This window comes from Phytophthora ramorum (genome assembly GCF_020800215.1).
Source record: "Phytophthora ramorum isolate Pr-102 chromosome Unknown Phyram_PR-102_s0020, whole genome shotgun sequence".
NCBI classification, from domain to species: Eukaryota; Oomycota; class Peronosporomycetes; order Peronosporales; family Peronosporaceae; genus Phytophthora; species Phytophthora ramorum.
In genome coordinates, this window is record NW_027150666.1 from 622,640 (window position 1) to 635,656 (window position 13,017).

General features: G+C 57.2%; 6 protein-coding genes across 6 annotated transcripts; 3 read left to right on the forward strand and 3 right to left on the reverse strand.

Annotated features, from left to right (window-relative positions):
• Positions 1-34: 34 nt before the first annotated feature.
• Positions 35-1,959, reverse strand: KRP23_14203 (Intermediate conductance calcium-activated potassium channel protein 4; the record flags this gene model as incomplete). Its single annotated transcript, XM_067884997.1, has 8 exons — positions 35-617; positions 696-834; positions 911-1,003; positions 1,083-1,192; positions 1,264-1,345; positions 1,406-1,649; positions 1,713-1,793; positions 1,873-1,959. 8 exons carry the CDS (start codon positions 1,957-1,959, stop codon positions 35-37), a joined length of 1,419 nt encoding a protein of 472 aa, XP_067737757.1.
• A 481-nt stretch (positions 1,960-2,440) lies between these two features.
• KRP23_14204 (Galactokinase) lies at positions 2,441-3,706 on the reverse strand (the record flags this gene model as incomplete). The annotated part of the gene is made up of 1 exon (XM_067884998.1): positions 2,441-3,706. The coding sequence occupies one exon, from the start codon at positions 3,704-3,706 to the stop codon at positions 2,441-2,443; it is 1,266 nt and encodes a 421-aa protein (XP_067737758.1).
• Positions 3,707-5,005: 1,299 nt separating this feature from the next.
• KRP23_14205 (Galactokinase) lies at positions 5,006-6,271 on the forward strand (the record flags this gene model as incomplete). Its single annotated transcript, XM_067884999.1, has 1 exon — positions 5,006-6,271. One exon carries the CDS (start codon positions 5,006-5,008, stop codon positions 6,269-6,271), a length of 1,266 nt encoding a protein of 421 aa, XP_067737759.1.
• A 1,202-nt stretch (positions 6,272-7,473) lies between these two features.
• KRP23_14206 (Polyamine transporter PUT1) lies at positions 7,474-9,326 on the forward strand (the record flags this gene model as incomplete). Its single annotated transcript, XM_067885000.1, has 5 exons — positions 7,474-7,866; positions 7,935-8,364; positions 8,429-8,539; positions 8,622-8,952; positions 9,032-9,326. 5 exons carry the CDS (start codon positions 7,474-7,476, stop codon positions 9,324-9,326), a joined length of 1,560 nt encoding a protein of 519 aa, XP_067737760.1.
• Positions 9,327-9,570: 244 nt separating this feature from the next.
• Positions 9,571-12,164, forward strand: KRP23_14207 (Primary septum endo-1,3(4)-beta-glucanase; the record flags this gene model as incomplete). The annotated part of the gene is made up of 3 exons (XM_067885001.1): positions 9,571-11,277; positions 11,354-11,481; positions 11,552-12,164. The coding sequence occupies 3 exons, from the start codon at positions 9,571-9,573 to the stop codon at positions 12,162-12,164; spliced, it is 2,448 nt and encodes an 815-aa protein (XP_067737761.1).
• A 115-nt stretch (positions 12,165-12,279) lies between these two features.
• On the reverse strand, positions 12,280-12,849 carry KRP23_14208 (7,8-dihydro-8-oxoguanine triphosphatase; the record flags this gene model as incomplete). The annotated part of the gene is made up of 2 exons (XM_067885003.1): positions 12,280-12,507; positions 12,571-12,849. 2 exons carry the CDS (start codon positions 12,847-12,849, stop codon positions 12,280-12,282), a joined length of 507 nt encoding a protein of 168 aa, XP_067737762.1.
• Between the last annotated feature and the right edge of the window lie 168 nt (positions 12,850-13,017).

Genomic DNA, 13,017 nt, shown 5'->3' on the forward strand with positions numbered 1-13,017 from the left:
TGTGAGAAATTCAGAGTTGAAGTTCTACTGAAGTTTATGAAGTTTGAGCGATTTTCCGGAAGAGATCCACTGTTTGCTGGAGCTCGTTGCAGCTACGAGCGCGTCGATCACCAATGTTTGTTCGTAGAGACTCGATGCGCTTAGCTACGATGTCAGTCGTGCTCGCTCCTGAAAGGGAGGACGACTGGGGCGAGTTGGAGTACGTGTTGCTTGCCAGACTTGGGGGCTGCGCAAATCGGAGCAGACGGAAGGCTTCCGTTGCGCCGTACAGGCGGTTCTTTTGATTGCGAGCGTGGCGGTTGTTGGTGCTTTTGACGCGGTGCCATTTCCACGCTTGCTGCACCAACACTGCTGCACTATCTTTACGTTGACGGACGTAGCGATAGAACCGCGCAACATCGAGCACCGTTTGCTCTTGCGGAGTCATTTGCAACGCATCGATGAGTACGACGCGCAGCAAGCACGCAATGACCATACCGCCAATAATGCCTCCGATTGCGATGACGATCTTGCCGCCCAGAGTCCATGGGAAGGTTTCGCCGTAGCCGACTCCAGTCATGGTGACAATCGTGAGCCAGAAGGCATCGCTGGCGTTCGTCTGGGTCGGATTACTTGCCCTGGCCCATATCAACGGATACACATTATTGCGGTGAAGTTCTCGCTCTAGTAGACGACAAATTTAAACAACTACGCACCGCTCAAAGAAATTCAACGCTGTCGAAGTGAGGAACCAGTCGATTCCCAGTAGCGTCAATGTCGATTCGAATGGGAACTTCTGGAAGGAAAACTTGACCGCGAGCCAGATGGATGATAAATCCACCTGATGAATGGAGCCTATGTGATACCAGCACAACAGGTTGATGAGTGGACAAGTTACCGCGCATGGCTACCACGTTGATTCAGCTCTTACCGATAAGACGCGCGTCGTGTGATGAAGAATTCAAACCAAGCCGGTTGCGCAACACCCGACCGAGCAAATAAATTCGTGCAAACACCAGTATGTCTGCTCTCGAAAGCAAATTCTCCCAGAGCATTAGATGACAGTGCAAGTGGCAATCGGACCTAGTCCAATCTGCACCTACCTAGTTGATCGAGACACAAAACATCATACTCTTTCCAACGCCATATACGGCGGTCGGCGCTAAGAAGTGGCATGTGAAGTGCGCACGCCAGCATTTCAAGCAGGAATCGACTGTCATATCAGTCAAAGTGGGTTAGTACAACAACTTTACTTACTCCTGGTGGCTTAAGTAGCTCACTTACCTGCGCAGTCCTGAGTACGCACTGAAAAACGTAGCATCGGGTGGTAGCTGCTTTGCCATGATCTTAACCTTGCACACAATTCCTGATAGCCACGGAGCAATGTCATTTCCCACCAAGTAAAACATTGATCAGCTTGACGTACGGTAACGCATGACCAAGCCTAGCAACAGCAACCCCGATGTGCCCGACAGAACCCCTTTCAGCACGATGAATACTGTCGAGTATGATAGTGAGTTCGTCTCCGCTGCCGACGTAAATTCCCTCCCCTCTTCCACCAATTGAGCTAGCTCTACTCCAAGTAGTTCCCCCTCCACACTGACACACAAGATGCCAATCACCGCCAGCAGCAGCATGAAGGTCTCCCAAAACCTCTGCTCCTCCGCTAACTTCACAAACACGATTTCAATATTTCAATCATAAAATAACGACAGTAAAAGAACGGATTGTACCTTTCGACTCGCATCGAAGCCCCGGATCGTAGCGACGGTGGCTTGCCAGGTGGCGTCATTGGATTGGAATTTGCTTCTCAACTGCGTGAATCAGAGGCGGTAAACGTTCTGCCTAGGTGAAATCGACCAGAGTGATGAAAGCCGTGAGAGGTGGACGAACCTGGCGGGTGTAGGTAGCCCTACGGGACCTTGACTCGGAGCCTGTGGGCACCTCCACGACTACTTGTTGCGCAGGCGGCAGCGCCATTTCGAGTCACAAAAATGATACAAAGGGTGTGTATAATAGTAACTCTAAGTAGTATTATATTAGTACTAAAATCAAGAAAACCCAAGATCGGGCAGGAAATGAATACTTGTAAAAGCGTTGAGCGTCAGAATAATACACGGGCGGAGCCGCGAAGATAATGCCGCGAACACATGTACTGGTCAAGCTCGGGTTGTGTGATATCCTACTCACCATTTTCAAGAGTGTCGACACCATCCTGTTCTGTTGCTGCTTGTCGCCGACAACGTCGCTACCCTCCAACAAACATGTTTCTGCAATACACATCCAACTTCATTGCTTTACACGGGACTCAAAACCTACAACCGCAACGAGGAATGCCGCAACAACGAAACCTGCAAGACACTTACTGTCCGGAACCCAGCCTCAATCCGCTGTCGTGGCACTAACTCCTTGCTCATACGATTGCACTGCGCGACTAACGCAGACGCTGCATTCAGTTGATCTAGGCGGCGGGGGTGGGGATGCCGATCTGCACGACGCTCGCGCCATCGCCGATGCGCGTGAGGAAGCTGGCGGGATTGGGCAGGTCCTTACCGAACTTCTCCGCCGGGTAGCCGGCGTCCAGCGTCTGCATCAGCTTCTGCGCGTGCTCCTGCTGCACGAGCGCCACGATGCAGCCACCGAAGCCGCCGCCCGTCATGCGTGCGCCGAAGACGCCCTCGCAGCCGCGTGCCGTCTGTACGAGGTGGTCGAGCTCGGGCGTGCTGACCTCGTAGTCGTCGCGCAGAGACTCGTGGCTCTCGAACATGAGCTTGCCCGCCTCGGCGTACTGGCGCGCGCGGATCAAGTCGACGGCGGCCACCGTGCGCTCGTCCTCCGTGATCACGTGGCGCGCGCGGCGGTAGACCACGTCGTCGCCCAGCGCCTCGCGCACCGAATCGAGTTCCGGCACTGTCGCGTCACGCAGGTGCGTCATGTGCGAGTGGCCGTGGGTCTGCAGCGCCTTGACGGCCGCCTGGCACTGCTGCACGCGCTCCTTGTACTCGCCACCGTTGAGCTCGTGCTTGACGTTCGAGTTACAGACCACAATGACCACGTCCGGGTCCTGGAACGCCACGGCCGTCGGCTCCTTGGTGCGGCAGTCGATCAGCAGCGCGCAGTCCTTCTTGCCGCACGAAGAGATGAACTGGTCCATGATGCCGCACGGCACGTTGCAGTACTCGTGCTCGGCTGCCTGGCACAGCAGCGCCTTCTGGATGGCCGACACGCCCTCGATTTCGAAGAGGCTTTCGAGGAAGGTGGCAAAGCTCACCTCGAGCGCCGCAGAGCTGCTCAGACCGCTGCCAAACGGCACCGTACTCACGATGGCCGCGTGCACGCCCAGAGGCTCCTTGCGGTTCAAGTGCTTGAGGTACTCGGCCGTCACTCCCTTGGGATAGTTCCCCCACGACGGCTGCGTCTTGTCCAGCTGCTCCGTGTTGTCGGCCGGGAACTCAAGCACTTGGCCCGGGAAGCTCGCGGACACCAGCTTGGTCGTGGCCGTCGACTCAGCGGGCGCGCGCACGCCCACCACCACCGTCGTCTTGTCCAGCGCCAGCGGACACACGAACCCGTCGTTGTAGTCCGTGTGCTCGCCGATGAGGTTCACGCGGCCCGGGGCCTGCGCGATGGTCAGGGCCTCGCGCGGCACGCTCGCGTACTGCTTGAAGGTCGAGTAGAACAGCGTCACGGCCTGCTCCACCACGTCCACGTCGTCGGATCCGGCCATGGTTGGGGTCTTGGTTGTTCTTGTGTTGGTGTGTTGCTGGGGCTTGCTCAGGAAGGAGGCAATTGCAAAGTGAGACTGCCGCGGGATGAATCAACCAGAGCTCATGACAAGCGAGCCCGTTGCTGCATGTTATGCTGCTTGATCGGCAGCGCGGCGTCGACAGTTGACTAGGACTTCTCGAGTGGTTGTGTTGGTATGATAGCCCCGTAAGATGTAAGATATGCTGTATCGATTTATGCCATCATTTAAGTACACTACTTTGGCCGGGTTTTGCACTCTCGACAACTTCAAGGTGTACCGACATCATACCGGTTTCATACCGCGGGGAACAGTTGCAGACGAAAGAAACCGCGCCACTCTCGTGCAACTTCAAACACCGTCACTTGCCAAGTCGACTCGGAACACCGAAGGTCATAGCTGGGGTGTGATACAAAACTCGTCGAGGGCGACAACAAGCTGCTGCAAAGCTACGTTGCAGCGAAGGTCAACGTCCAACGTGGACAACGGACCGGATTTCGAGTTGAAGTTCTTCGGCGACAGCAGCAACGACGAGTTTTTTAAGTCACGGTGCCAGTGGCACCAGCCTGCTACGGGGCTTGCTTGGAATGCACGGCCATGCTACTGCCGACGACGACGAACTTCCTGAAGTTTTTGAAAGTTCAGTTCTGCATGGTCCCTCAATTGGATACCGTAGAGTGACTGTAACACCGCTGCTTGGTGACCTGCTGCTTCTAACTTCTATTGATGCCAGAAATGCCAAGCAACACACCAACAGCAGCACCGGAGCAATGCCGTACTGGCAGCGCCCAAACCACCACCTTTCGATTTGCGTAGGGCTGGAGACTGTATATGGATATTTGACTAGCTGTTTCCAAACAGGAACGGACTCACTCTGATGGCAAACTGCGCATACTGCTGTAGCCGCCCAAGTCTCATGTTTGATACATGTACAATTGCTTGTGCGGATTGCCCGGGTACCTCACCCGCAAGGCGTATACTTTACGCGGTGTGCACGCCGGTCAGATCGTGGCCGTGTTTGAAGTTACGCACGGTACTCTTGACCGGTATTTCCTTGGAGTCGGCTCTCTTAGCTGCAGCCGCACCGCCAGCGCCTCGTGCGGGGTTGGAGTTCAACACTTTGGCTTAGCGGCCCTCGCTTGAATGACTGTTGAAGTTCGCCAATAATTTCAAATTTGCTCAATCTGTAGAGAAACACTGTAGACACCGTCAACGTCAGCACTGTTGCACCACATTCGGCCTCTGCAACACACCAACACAAGAACAACCAAGACCCCAACCATGGCCGGATCCGACGACGTGGACGTGGTGGAGCAGGCCGTGACGCTGTTCTACTCGACCTTCAAGCAGTACGCGAGCGTGCCGCGCGAGTCCCTGACCATCGCGCAGGCCCCGGGCCGCGTGAACCTCATCGGCGAGCACACGGACTACAACGACGGGTTCGTGTGTCCGCTGGCGCTGGACAAGACGACGGTGGTGGTGGGCGTGCGCGCGCCCGCTGAGTCGACGGCCACGACCAAGCTGGTGTCCGCGAGCTTCCCGGGCCAAGTGCTTGAGTTCCCGGCCGACAACACGGAGCAGCTGGACAAGACGCAGCCGTCGTGGGGGAACTATCCCAAGGGAGTGACGGCCGAGTACCTCAAGCACTTGAACCGCAAGGAGCCTCTGGGCGTGCACGCGGCCATCGTGAGTACGGTGCCGTTTGGCAGCGGTCTGAGCAGCTCTGCGGCGCTCGAGGTGAGCTTTGCCACCTTCCTCGAAAGCCTCTTCGAAATCGAGGGCGTGTCGGCCATCCAGAAGGCGCTGCTGTGCCAGGCAGCCGAGCACGAGTACTGCAACGTGCCGTGCGGCATCATGGACCAGTTCATCTCTTCGTGCGGCAAGAAGGACTGCGCGCTGCTGATCGACTGCCGCACCAAGGAGCCGACGGCCGTGGCGTTCCAGGACCCGGACGTGGTCATTGTGGTCTGTAACTCGAACGTCAAGCACGAGCTCAACGGTGGCGAGTACAAGGAGCGCGTGCAGCAGTGCCAGGCGGCCGTCAAGGCGCTGCAGACCCACGGCCACTCGCACATGACGCACCTGCGTGACGCGACAGTGCCGGAACTCGATTCGGTGCGCGAGGCGCTGGGCGACGACGTGGTCTACCGCCGCGCGCGCCACGTGATCACGGAGGACGAGCGCACGGTGGCCGCCGTCGACTTGATCCGCGCGCGCCAGTACGCCGAGGCGGGCAAGCTCATGTTCGAGAGCCACGAGTCTCTGCGCGACGACTACGAGGTCAGCACGCCCGAGCTCGACCACCTCGTACAGACGGCACGCGGCTGCGAGGGCGTCTTCGGCGCACGCATGACGGGCGGCGGCTTCGGTGGCTGCATCGTGGCGCTCGTGCAGCAGGAGCACGCGCAGAAGCTGATGCAGACGCTGGACGCCGGCTACCCGGCGGAGAAGTTCGGTAAGGACCTGCCCAATCCCGCCAGCTTCCTCACGCGCATCGGCGATGGCGCGAGCGTCGTGCAGATCGGCATCCCCACCCCAACCGCCTAGATCAGCTGAATGCAATGCCACAAGCTTTGCTCTCCATTTCCTTTGGATTCCGATCTCACCGTGTCGATCGGCTTGTTTCATGACAGCAACTGCCTCATGTTCTCTTGCAGTAGATACTTCTAGAGTTCTACTACGAAGTACGAGGTAGTTGCTCAAACGCAAGTGACCAGCACGGTTTGTTTGTAAATCAAAATTGATGTCTAACAACGCCATTCGCTTGTAGACGACTCGTGACCAGTGATCATCACGCGCGTTGGGCTGCTCTTATTCTAGCTAGTGTTGGGGCTTCCAAGCATAACGTTTTGCCAACCAGAAGGAACGCAATTTACGGACAAACTACTACGTGTGCACAGCGACACAAACATGTCGAAGAGTAAATTGATCGATCAGAGAATTGTAGTCATTGTGTAGGTCATCGAATATCTCCACAAAGGTGTTTTTCCTCACTTCGATCTCGGGCAAACTCAAGCGTCCCAAGTTCACAAGATGCAAATACATAGTGTTGAAAGGCATGTCACCACTCTTAAGACCATTGCGCCCACTGACTCTTTGGAAGAGATGAGCGCGGCGGTGAGTTAGAGAATGGTATCGCTCTAGCAAGTGAAAAAAATTGGACTTCTCTACGGGCGAAGAAAAGAACAGAGTGTATCTTGCAACGGAACTACACAAAATGCACTAGACAGTCATGTACGACCGCCGCGTCGGACTTGTACGGACAGCGCCATAGAAGCAACGCGGCAGTGCATGCGGCTTCCGGACAGCGGGAATGCACTTCCCCCAGCCTTCGCACCGCACCACTCGCTTTCTGCATCATACTATACCCACTCGCACACGTTGGAGAGTGCCAGCGGGCTGTTGGATGAGCACGCCATACAGAACAGGCACGCTCTCGCTTGAAAAGACTGGATGGTACTGCGCTCCTCGCCGTCGAATTTGCAACTGACCGTGGAAATGACGAAACGGACGAGCGGGAAAATGACTGGGTGCGCTCGTCCGTACTTAATTGGATTGTGTGGTGTGGTGTACGTTATGTAGTGTGGTGCACGCTGTATTGTGGCCTTTTTGTGTAAAAGTGAGAAGTTATTTTAACTTACACAGAAATATAAATAACTTCTGGGACATCTTCTGGGATCAAGTCCTAACTCCTGGATGGCAAGCAGGTAAAGCTTCTAGCTTTAGGACTTGTCGCGGCCACTACCAGCATGACCACGACTGACGCGGAGAACGAGGCGATGCGGCCGGTGATCCGCACGCGCTTCGACTCGCGCGACGAGAGTGTGGGGTTGCACCTGGTGCCGCCGTCGTCCGCGGACCGATCGCCGCTCAAGTCGTGGCGCAACCTGCCGAGTCCGCTGGGCCATCATCACCTGCTGGAGAGCCAGCTTGAGTACGAGGAGATCGAGGAGCAGGCACGGAAGCAAGGTAGATCCAAGGCGCGCACCATCAACCACATCACGCTCGGCTTCATCGCGTACTTTGCAGTGGCGGCGGGTCCGTTCGGCGTCGAGGACGCTGTGCGAGCTGCTGGTGCCTACCCCGTACTGCTGGCGGTGGTGCTATTGCCGTTCACGTGGGGGTTACCCCAGGCGCTGATGGTGAGTGGGTCTATTGGACTGAGATGCGTGGAGAGTTGAGTGGCTGACGAGCTGTTTGTGTGCGGCAGACGGCGGAGCTTAGCTCGATGATTGACGAGAACGGAGGTTACATTCTGTGGGTGCGGCGCGGACTGGGCCAGTACGCGGGCTGGGTGAATGCCTTCAACAGCATCGCCAGTAATGTCTGCGACTTGCCCACGTACCCCGTGCTCTTCTGCAGCTACGTGGAGGCGTTTTTGGCCTCGGGCTACGGGTACACGCTGTCGGGCATGGAGCGGTGGCTGGTCAAGTGCGTGGCGTTGCTGCTTGTGTTCGTGTCGAATGCGGTCGGTATGCGCGCGGTGGCGATGGCCTCGGTGCTCATGTCGCTCTTCGTGCTCGCACCGTTCGTCCTGGAGCCGCTGTCAGTGGAAACTTTCAACCTCGCTACGTGGGGAAGCGTTGCGCCGGAAATCGACTGGTCGCTCTTCCTCTCCACCATCCTGTGGAACTACCAAGGTGAGCGATGCGAGATACGTGGATACAGGCGACATTGTTCTCAATTGTATTTGTATGTGTGTAGGTTGGGACTCGCTTGGATGCGTTGCCGGTGAAGTCAAGGACGGCGGGAAAACGTACCCGATTGCCATTATGATCGCGATGGTTCTGATTACCATCAACTACGCTTTCCCAGGTTCGTCCTCTCCAGCGTGCGCTCGCTTGACCATCTAACGAACTCGAGAACTTACCACGCTTGTTGTCAATTTTGTTCGCAGTTGGAGCTGGCATCATGGTGCAGTCTGATTACTCGCTGTGGCACGAAGGTTCTCTCGAGACCATCGCCATGATGGTCGCTCCGTGGCTGGGCGTGTGGGTTGGCATGGCTGCAGTCGTCGCCACGCTAGGCGAGTTCAACGTCGTGATGGCGTGCAGCTCGCGCGCACTGTGGGCGACGGCAGACTACAAGATGCTGCCCTCGTTCCTCGCCACCGAGTGGAAGCGCTTTGGAACGCCCATTGCGGCGGTGATGTTCCAAACCGTGACCACGGGCGTGCTCATGAACTTCTCGTTTGAGTTCCTGGTGGTGCTCGACACCTTTTTCAACAAGTAAGTCCGCTGCTCGTATAGTTGGGTATGCGCCACAGCTTTCGTGTTTGACGGTGTTTGTCTGTCGTTGCGCATGTAGTCTCACGCTGCTGCTGGAGTTCTTCGCGTTCCTGCGCCTCAAGTACGTCGAGAAGGACACGGAGCGCCCGTTCGTGGTGCCGTTCGGCAACACCGGCGCGTGGGCCATCACGGTACCCAAGATCCTGGTCCTCTCGGGCGTGCTGCTCGCGCAGAAGCGTCACGTGTGGGTGACCTGCGGCCTGTTCAACGTGGCCGTGTCCAGCGCGTACCTGGTGTGGCGCCGCTTCCAGCCGGCCCCGCATGCCGCCGCAGTTGAGTCCACGACGGCTTACGGCACTGGCAGGCTCTCCTAGCCCCGCACAGCAGACTGCAGTCCTAATTAGCTCTCTTTATTGCCCCAAAACGTGGTGGCGCCCGAACAAGTCTCCAATAACATTTGCTGGTCAAGGCAACTTCAAAGATACGTGCATCTGAGTCGGATTCTGACTATCCGGATAGTCAAGACCAAGCAGACATGTTGTTTTCAGTATGCTGTGGAATCAGCCAGTATATCTTTTGGTCTCATTCGATATTTTGCTGCATCAGACTCAGGTAGTGATGGCTGTGACCGAGAACTCGCCGCTGCTGCAGGACCCCTCGGGCCAGCCGAACGCGCGCCCCCCGCTGCGCCGCGCGCTGTACGTGGTCGTCCCCCTGGCGCTCGTGGCCGTCGTCACCATCTGCGTCCTCGTCGCCAGCGATGGCTCGCACAAGACGCCGGCGCAAGCCTCAACCGCCGCGCCCGTGGACGTGGATCTGACGAACGCCGAGCTGCTGACCATGCGCCCTCCCTTCGTGGAGAAGCTGCACCCGATCCCGCCCAAGCTCGTGCGACGGAACGGCTTCGGCCGCTCGCTGCCCACGAACGAGTTCTGGTCCAACCTGATGGTGGGCGACGGCCACGGCCTCAACGCCGGCGCCGGCGAGGTCACGCTCAGCCCTTACACCGTGCGCAGTCTGCCGCGCAGACTCGAGATCTCGTACGGAGACTCCCGTCGCGTGGCCACCACGGACGCCGTCACGGAGTATTTCAACGTGGACGCGAGCTTCACGGCCTACAGCCACAAGACGCTGGACGGCAATGACACGGCGTTGCTTGGAGACGGCAACAGCACGTCCAGGAACGTGGCCGGCTTTGACGCCCTGTCGGTGCTGCTGCAGTACTACTACCAAGAGGACAACAAGTGGATGAAGGTGCCCATGGTGCGAGGCTCCCCCTACGTTACGGTGGAGTACGAGAACGTGCTCCCCGTGCTGGAGTTCAACGGTACAGTGTCGGCCATCAACGGGAAGCAGGTGCAGGAGACGGATCCGCTGGCCCCGTGGAACGAACTGCAGACGTGGACCAGCAACCGCTTTGAGCTTGAGCTGGAAGTGTACGGCACTGGCGAGAGCGCGCACGGGACCGGAAAGTCCCAGCAGAAGTGGATCTTGTACTTCGACAAGGTGCGCACGTTGCAGCTGCAGTTCGCCAACGAGAAGGACTACCGACTGTACAACTGGCGGGGGGAGTTGACCACCCCCACCAACATTCGTCTGGTGGACACCGACTTCTACTCGGGAGCGGCACGACTGGCGATTGTCCCACAGGGAGCACCCCAGGCTGCCGTCGAGGCGCTTGACAAGGCTGCTAGCATTTACCCGGTGGCCTCTTCGATCACGACAGACGTGGATGATGTGAACGCGTCCTTCTCTTTCTGCTGGAAGACGAAGCGGTTCCCGGATCTGGGCGAGCCGAACTTGAACTCGACTTCGACCGCCGAATTGCTGATGATGGCCAACCCACACCATGCAGCGACATTCAAGTCAGACAGCGATGCCTTCCAGGTCCTGGGACAGTTTGGACACCGCACGCTCAAGTCGAACATGACGGCGGTGCTTGGCAGCTGCTGGGAGATGCAGGAAACGTTGCCCACGGCTTCTTTCCAGGAGGAGGATGTGCAAATCCAGCCGAAGTATTTGGAGGCAATCAAGGTGGCTTTGGCCAACGACTCCAACTACACACCTGAGGCCGACGACCCGTACTACTTCGGCAAGGAGATCGCTCGTCAAGCGCGCTTGGTTCTAATTGCTGATAAACTCGGGGAGAAGGAGCCGCGCGACGAGATTCTTGACAATTTGGAGGAGTGGCTGACCCCGTGGATGCTCGGCCAGAATGGTGACCACTTTGTGTACGACCGCAGCTGGGGCGGTTTGTGCTCGCTCAATGGCTTGAAGGGCGTGTTCTGGATGACGGACTTCGGCAACGGCTGGTACAACGACCACGTACGTGTGTGGACTGGGTTGGTTCTACTTGGCATGCACTGACAGTTGGTGTTGTGATCGTTCTTGCGTGTTGTAGCACTTCCACTACGGCTACTTCTTGTACGCCGTCGCTGTCGTGGGCAAGTTCCGCCCGGAGTTTGTTAAAACGCACAAGGCTGCTGTAATGTCGATTGTCCGTGACATTGCCAGCCCTGACCAAAGCGAGTAAGTTACTGTTGGATATCTTTTGATTTAGTCGCCATACTGACGTGAAGCTTTGTTCGTTGTTGTACAGCACCTTCTTCCCGTTCACGCGCCACTTCTCGTGGTTCGACAGTCACTCATTTGCTAGTGGTGTCTACACTCTGGATGGAGGCAAGTCACAGGAGAGTGTGAGTGAAGCCATTAACGCATACTACGGCGTGTACCTGGTGGGCAAGTCGTTCAAGGTGCCGGAGGTGGAGCACATGGGTCACCTGCTGCTTGCTCTCGAAATCCGCGGCGCCCAGACGTACTGGCAGATGCCGTCCAATTCGGACATCTACGAGCCGATCTACGCAGCCAACAAGATGACGGGACAAATTGCTGCGACGAAGGTGTCGTACACGACGTGGTTCGGGCCCCAGGTGGAGCACATGCACCTGATCAACATGATCCCGTTCACACCGATCACGAACGCGTTTTTGTCGCCCGCGTACGTCCAGGAGGAGTACCCGATCTTGCAGCAGCAGGCGTTCGACCGCGCGCAAGACCCTATCGACGACCGCTGGAAGGGCTACGCGTATCTTGACCTGGCCATCATCGACCCCGTCGACGCGTGGACGAAGGTCCAGAACATGAGCTTTTTCGACGACGGCAGCTCGCGAACGAACTCGCTCTACTGGATCGCCACGCGCCCAACGAACTGATGAGGAAATATACGAAGAGCTAGCTACAACAAGCGAGCACTAGACAACTAAGAGCAACACTAACAATGACATACATGTTTTGTTCTCGTCTAATGGTGGCCAGTAGAGATAGTGCTTACGCAGGCGTGACCTCGAGCTCGTGGTCGAGCAGTGTGTCCTCGTCCGCCGCGAAGCGAAAGTGTCCTTGGACGCCCTTGCCACCGAGCACATATGGCAGCCACAATCTATCGTCTGCCCACATGTTACTGAACGGGATGGCCGAGGCGTCGAACCACTGCGGCTTCATCTCGTCACTCTCGGACGGCTCGCCGTCGAACTGCCGCGTCAGGAACACGTGCACCTCCTGACCCGCATCATCTGTGAGTCTGTGCACCCCTTATTAGGACCAATAACTGCAGTCACGCACCATCACCTCCTTGCCCTGCTCGAAGGAGAAGAGCAGCACGCCACGCGGTGCCAGGTCTTCCGCCCTGACTGCCACGTTGGCCTCCTCCTGCACCTCTCGGGCGGCCGCCGCCACGACACTCGCGTCCGAGACCTCCACCTTGCCGCCAAAGCCGTTCCACTTGCCCACGCCGAAGCCGCGCTTCTTGAGGCCCAGCAGCACCTGCTGTCCGCCCACGCCATCGCGCACGATGAACGCCAGCGTGAGCAACTTGCGCGGAAGTGGCGGCACCGGCAGCATGGCTGGCAAATAGTGGCTGGCTTGTGAGACAGTGTATCCATGTGCGCAATGATTTATCCCTGCAAAAGTGACTGATCGGATATCAGAGGATATTGGGTATAGTGACTCTATCTTTCGGATCATACTTAAATTAGTGATCTTGCACTGCTCCCAGTAAACAGTGGTTGA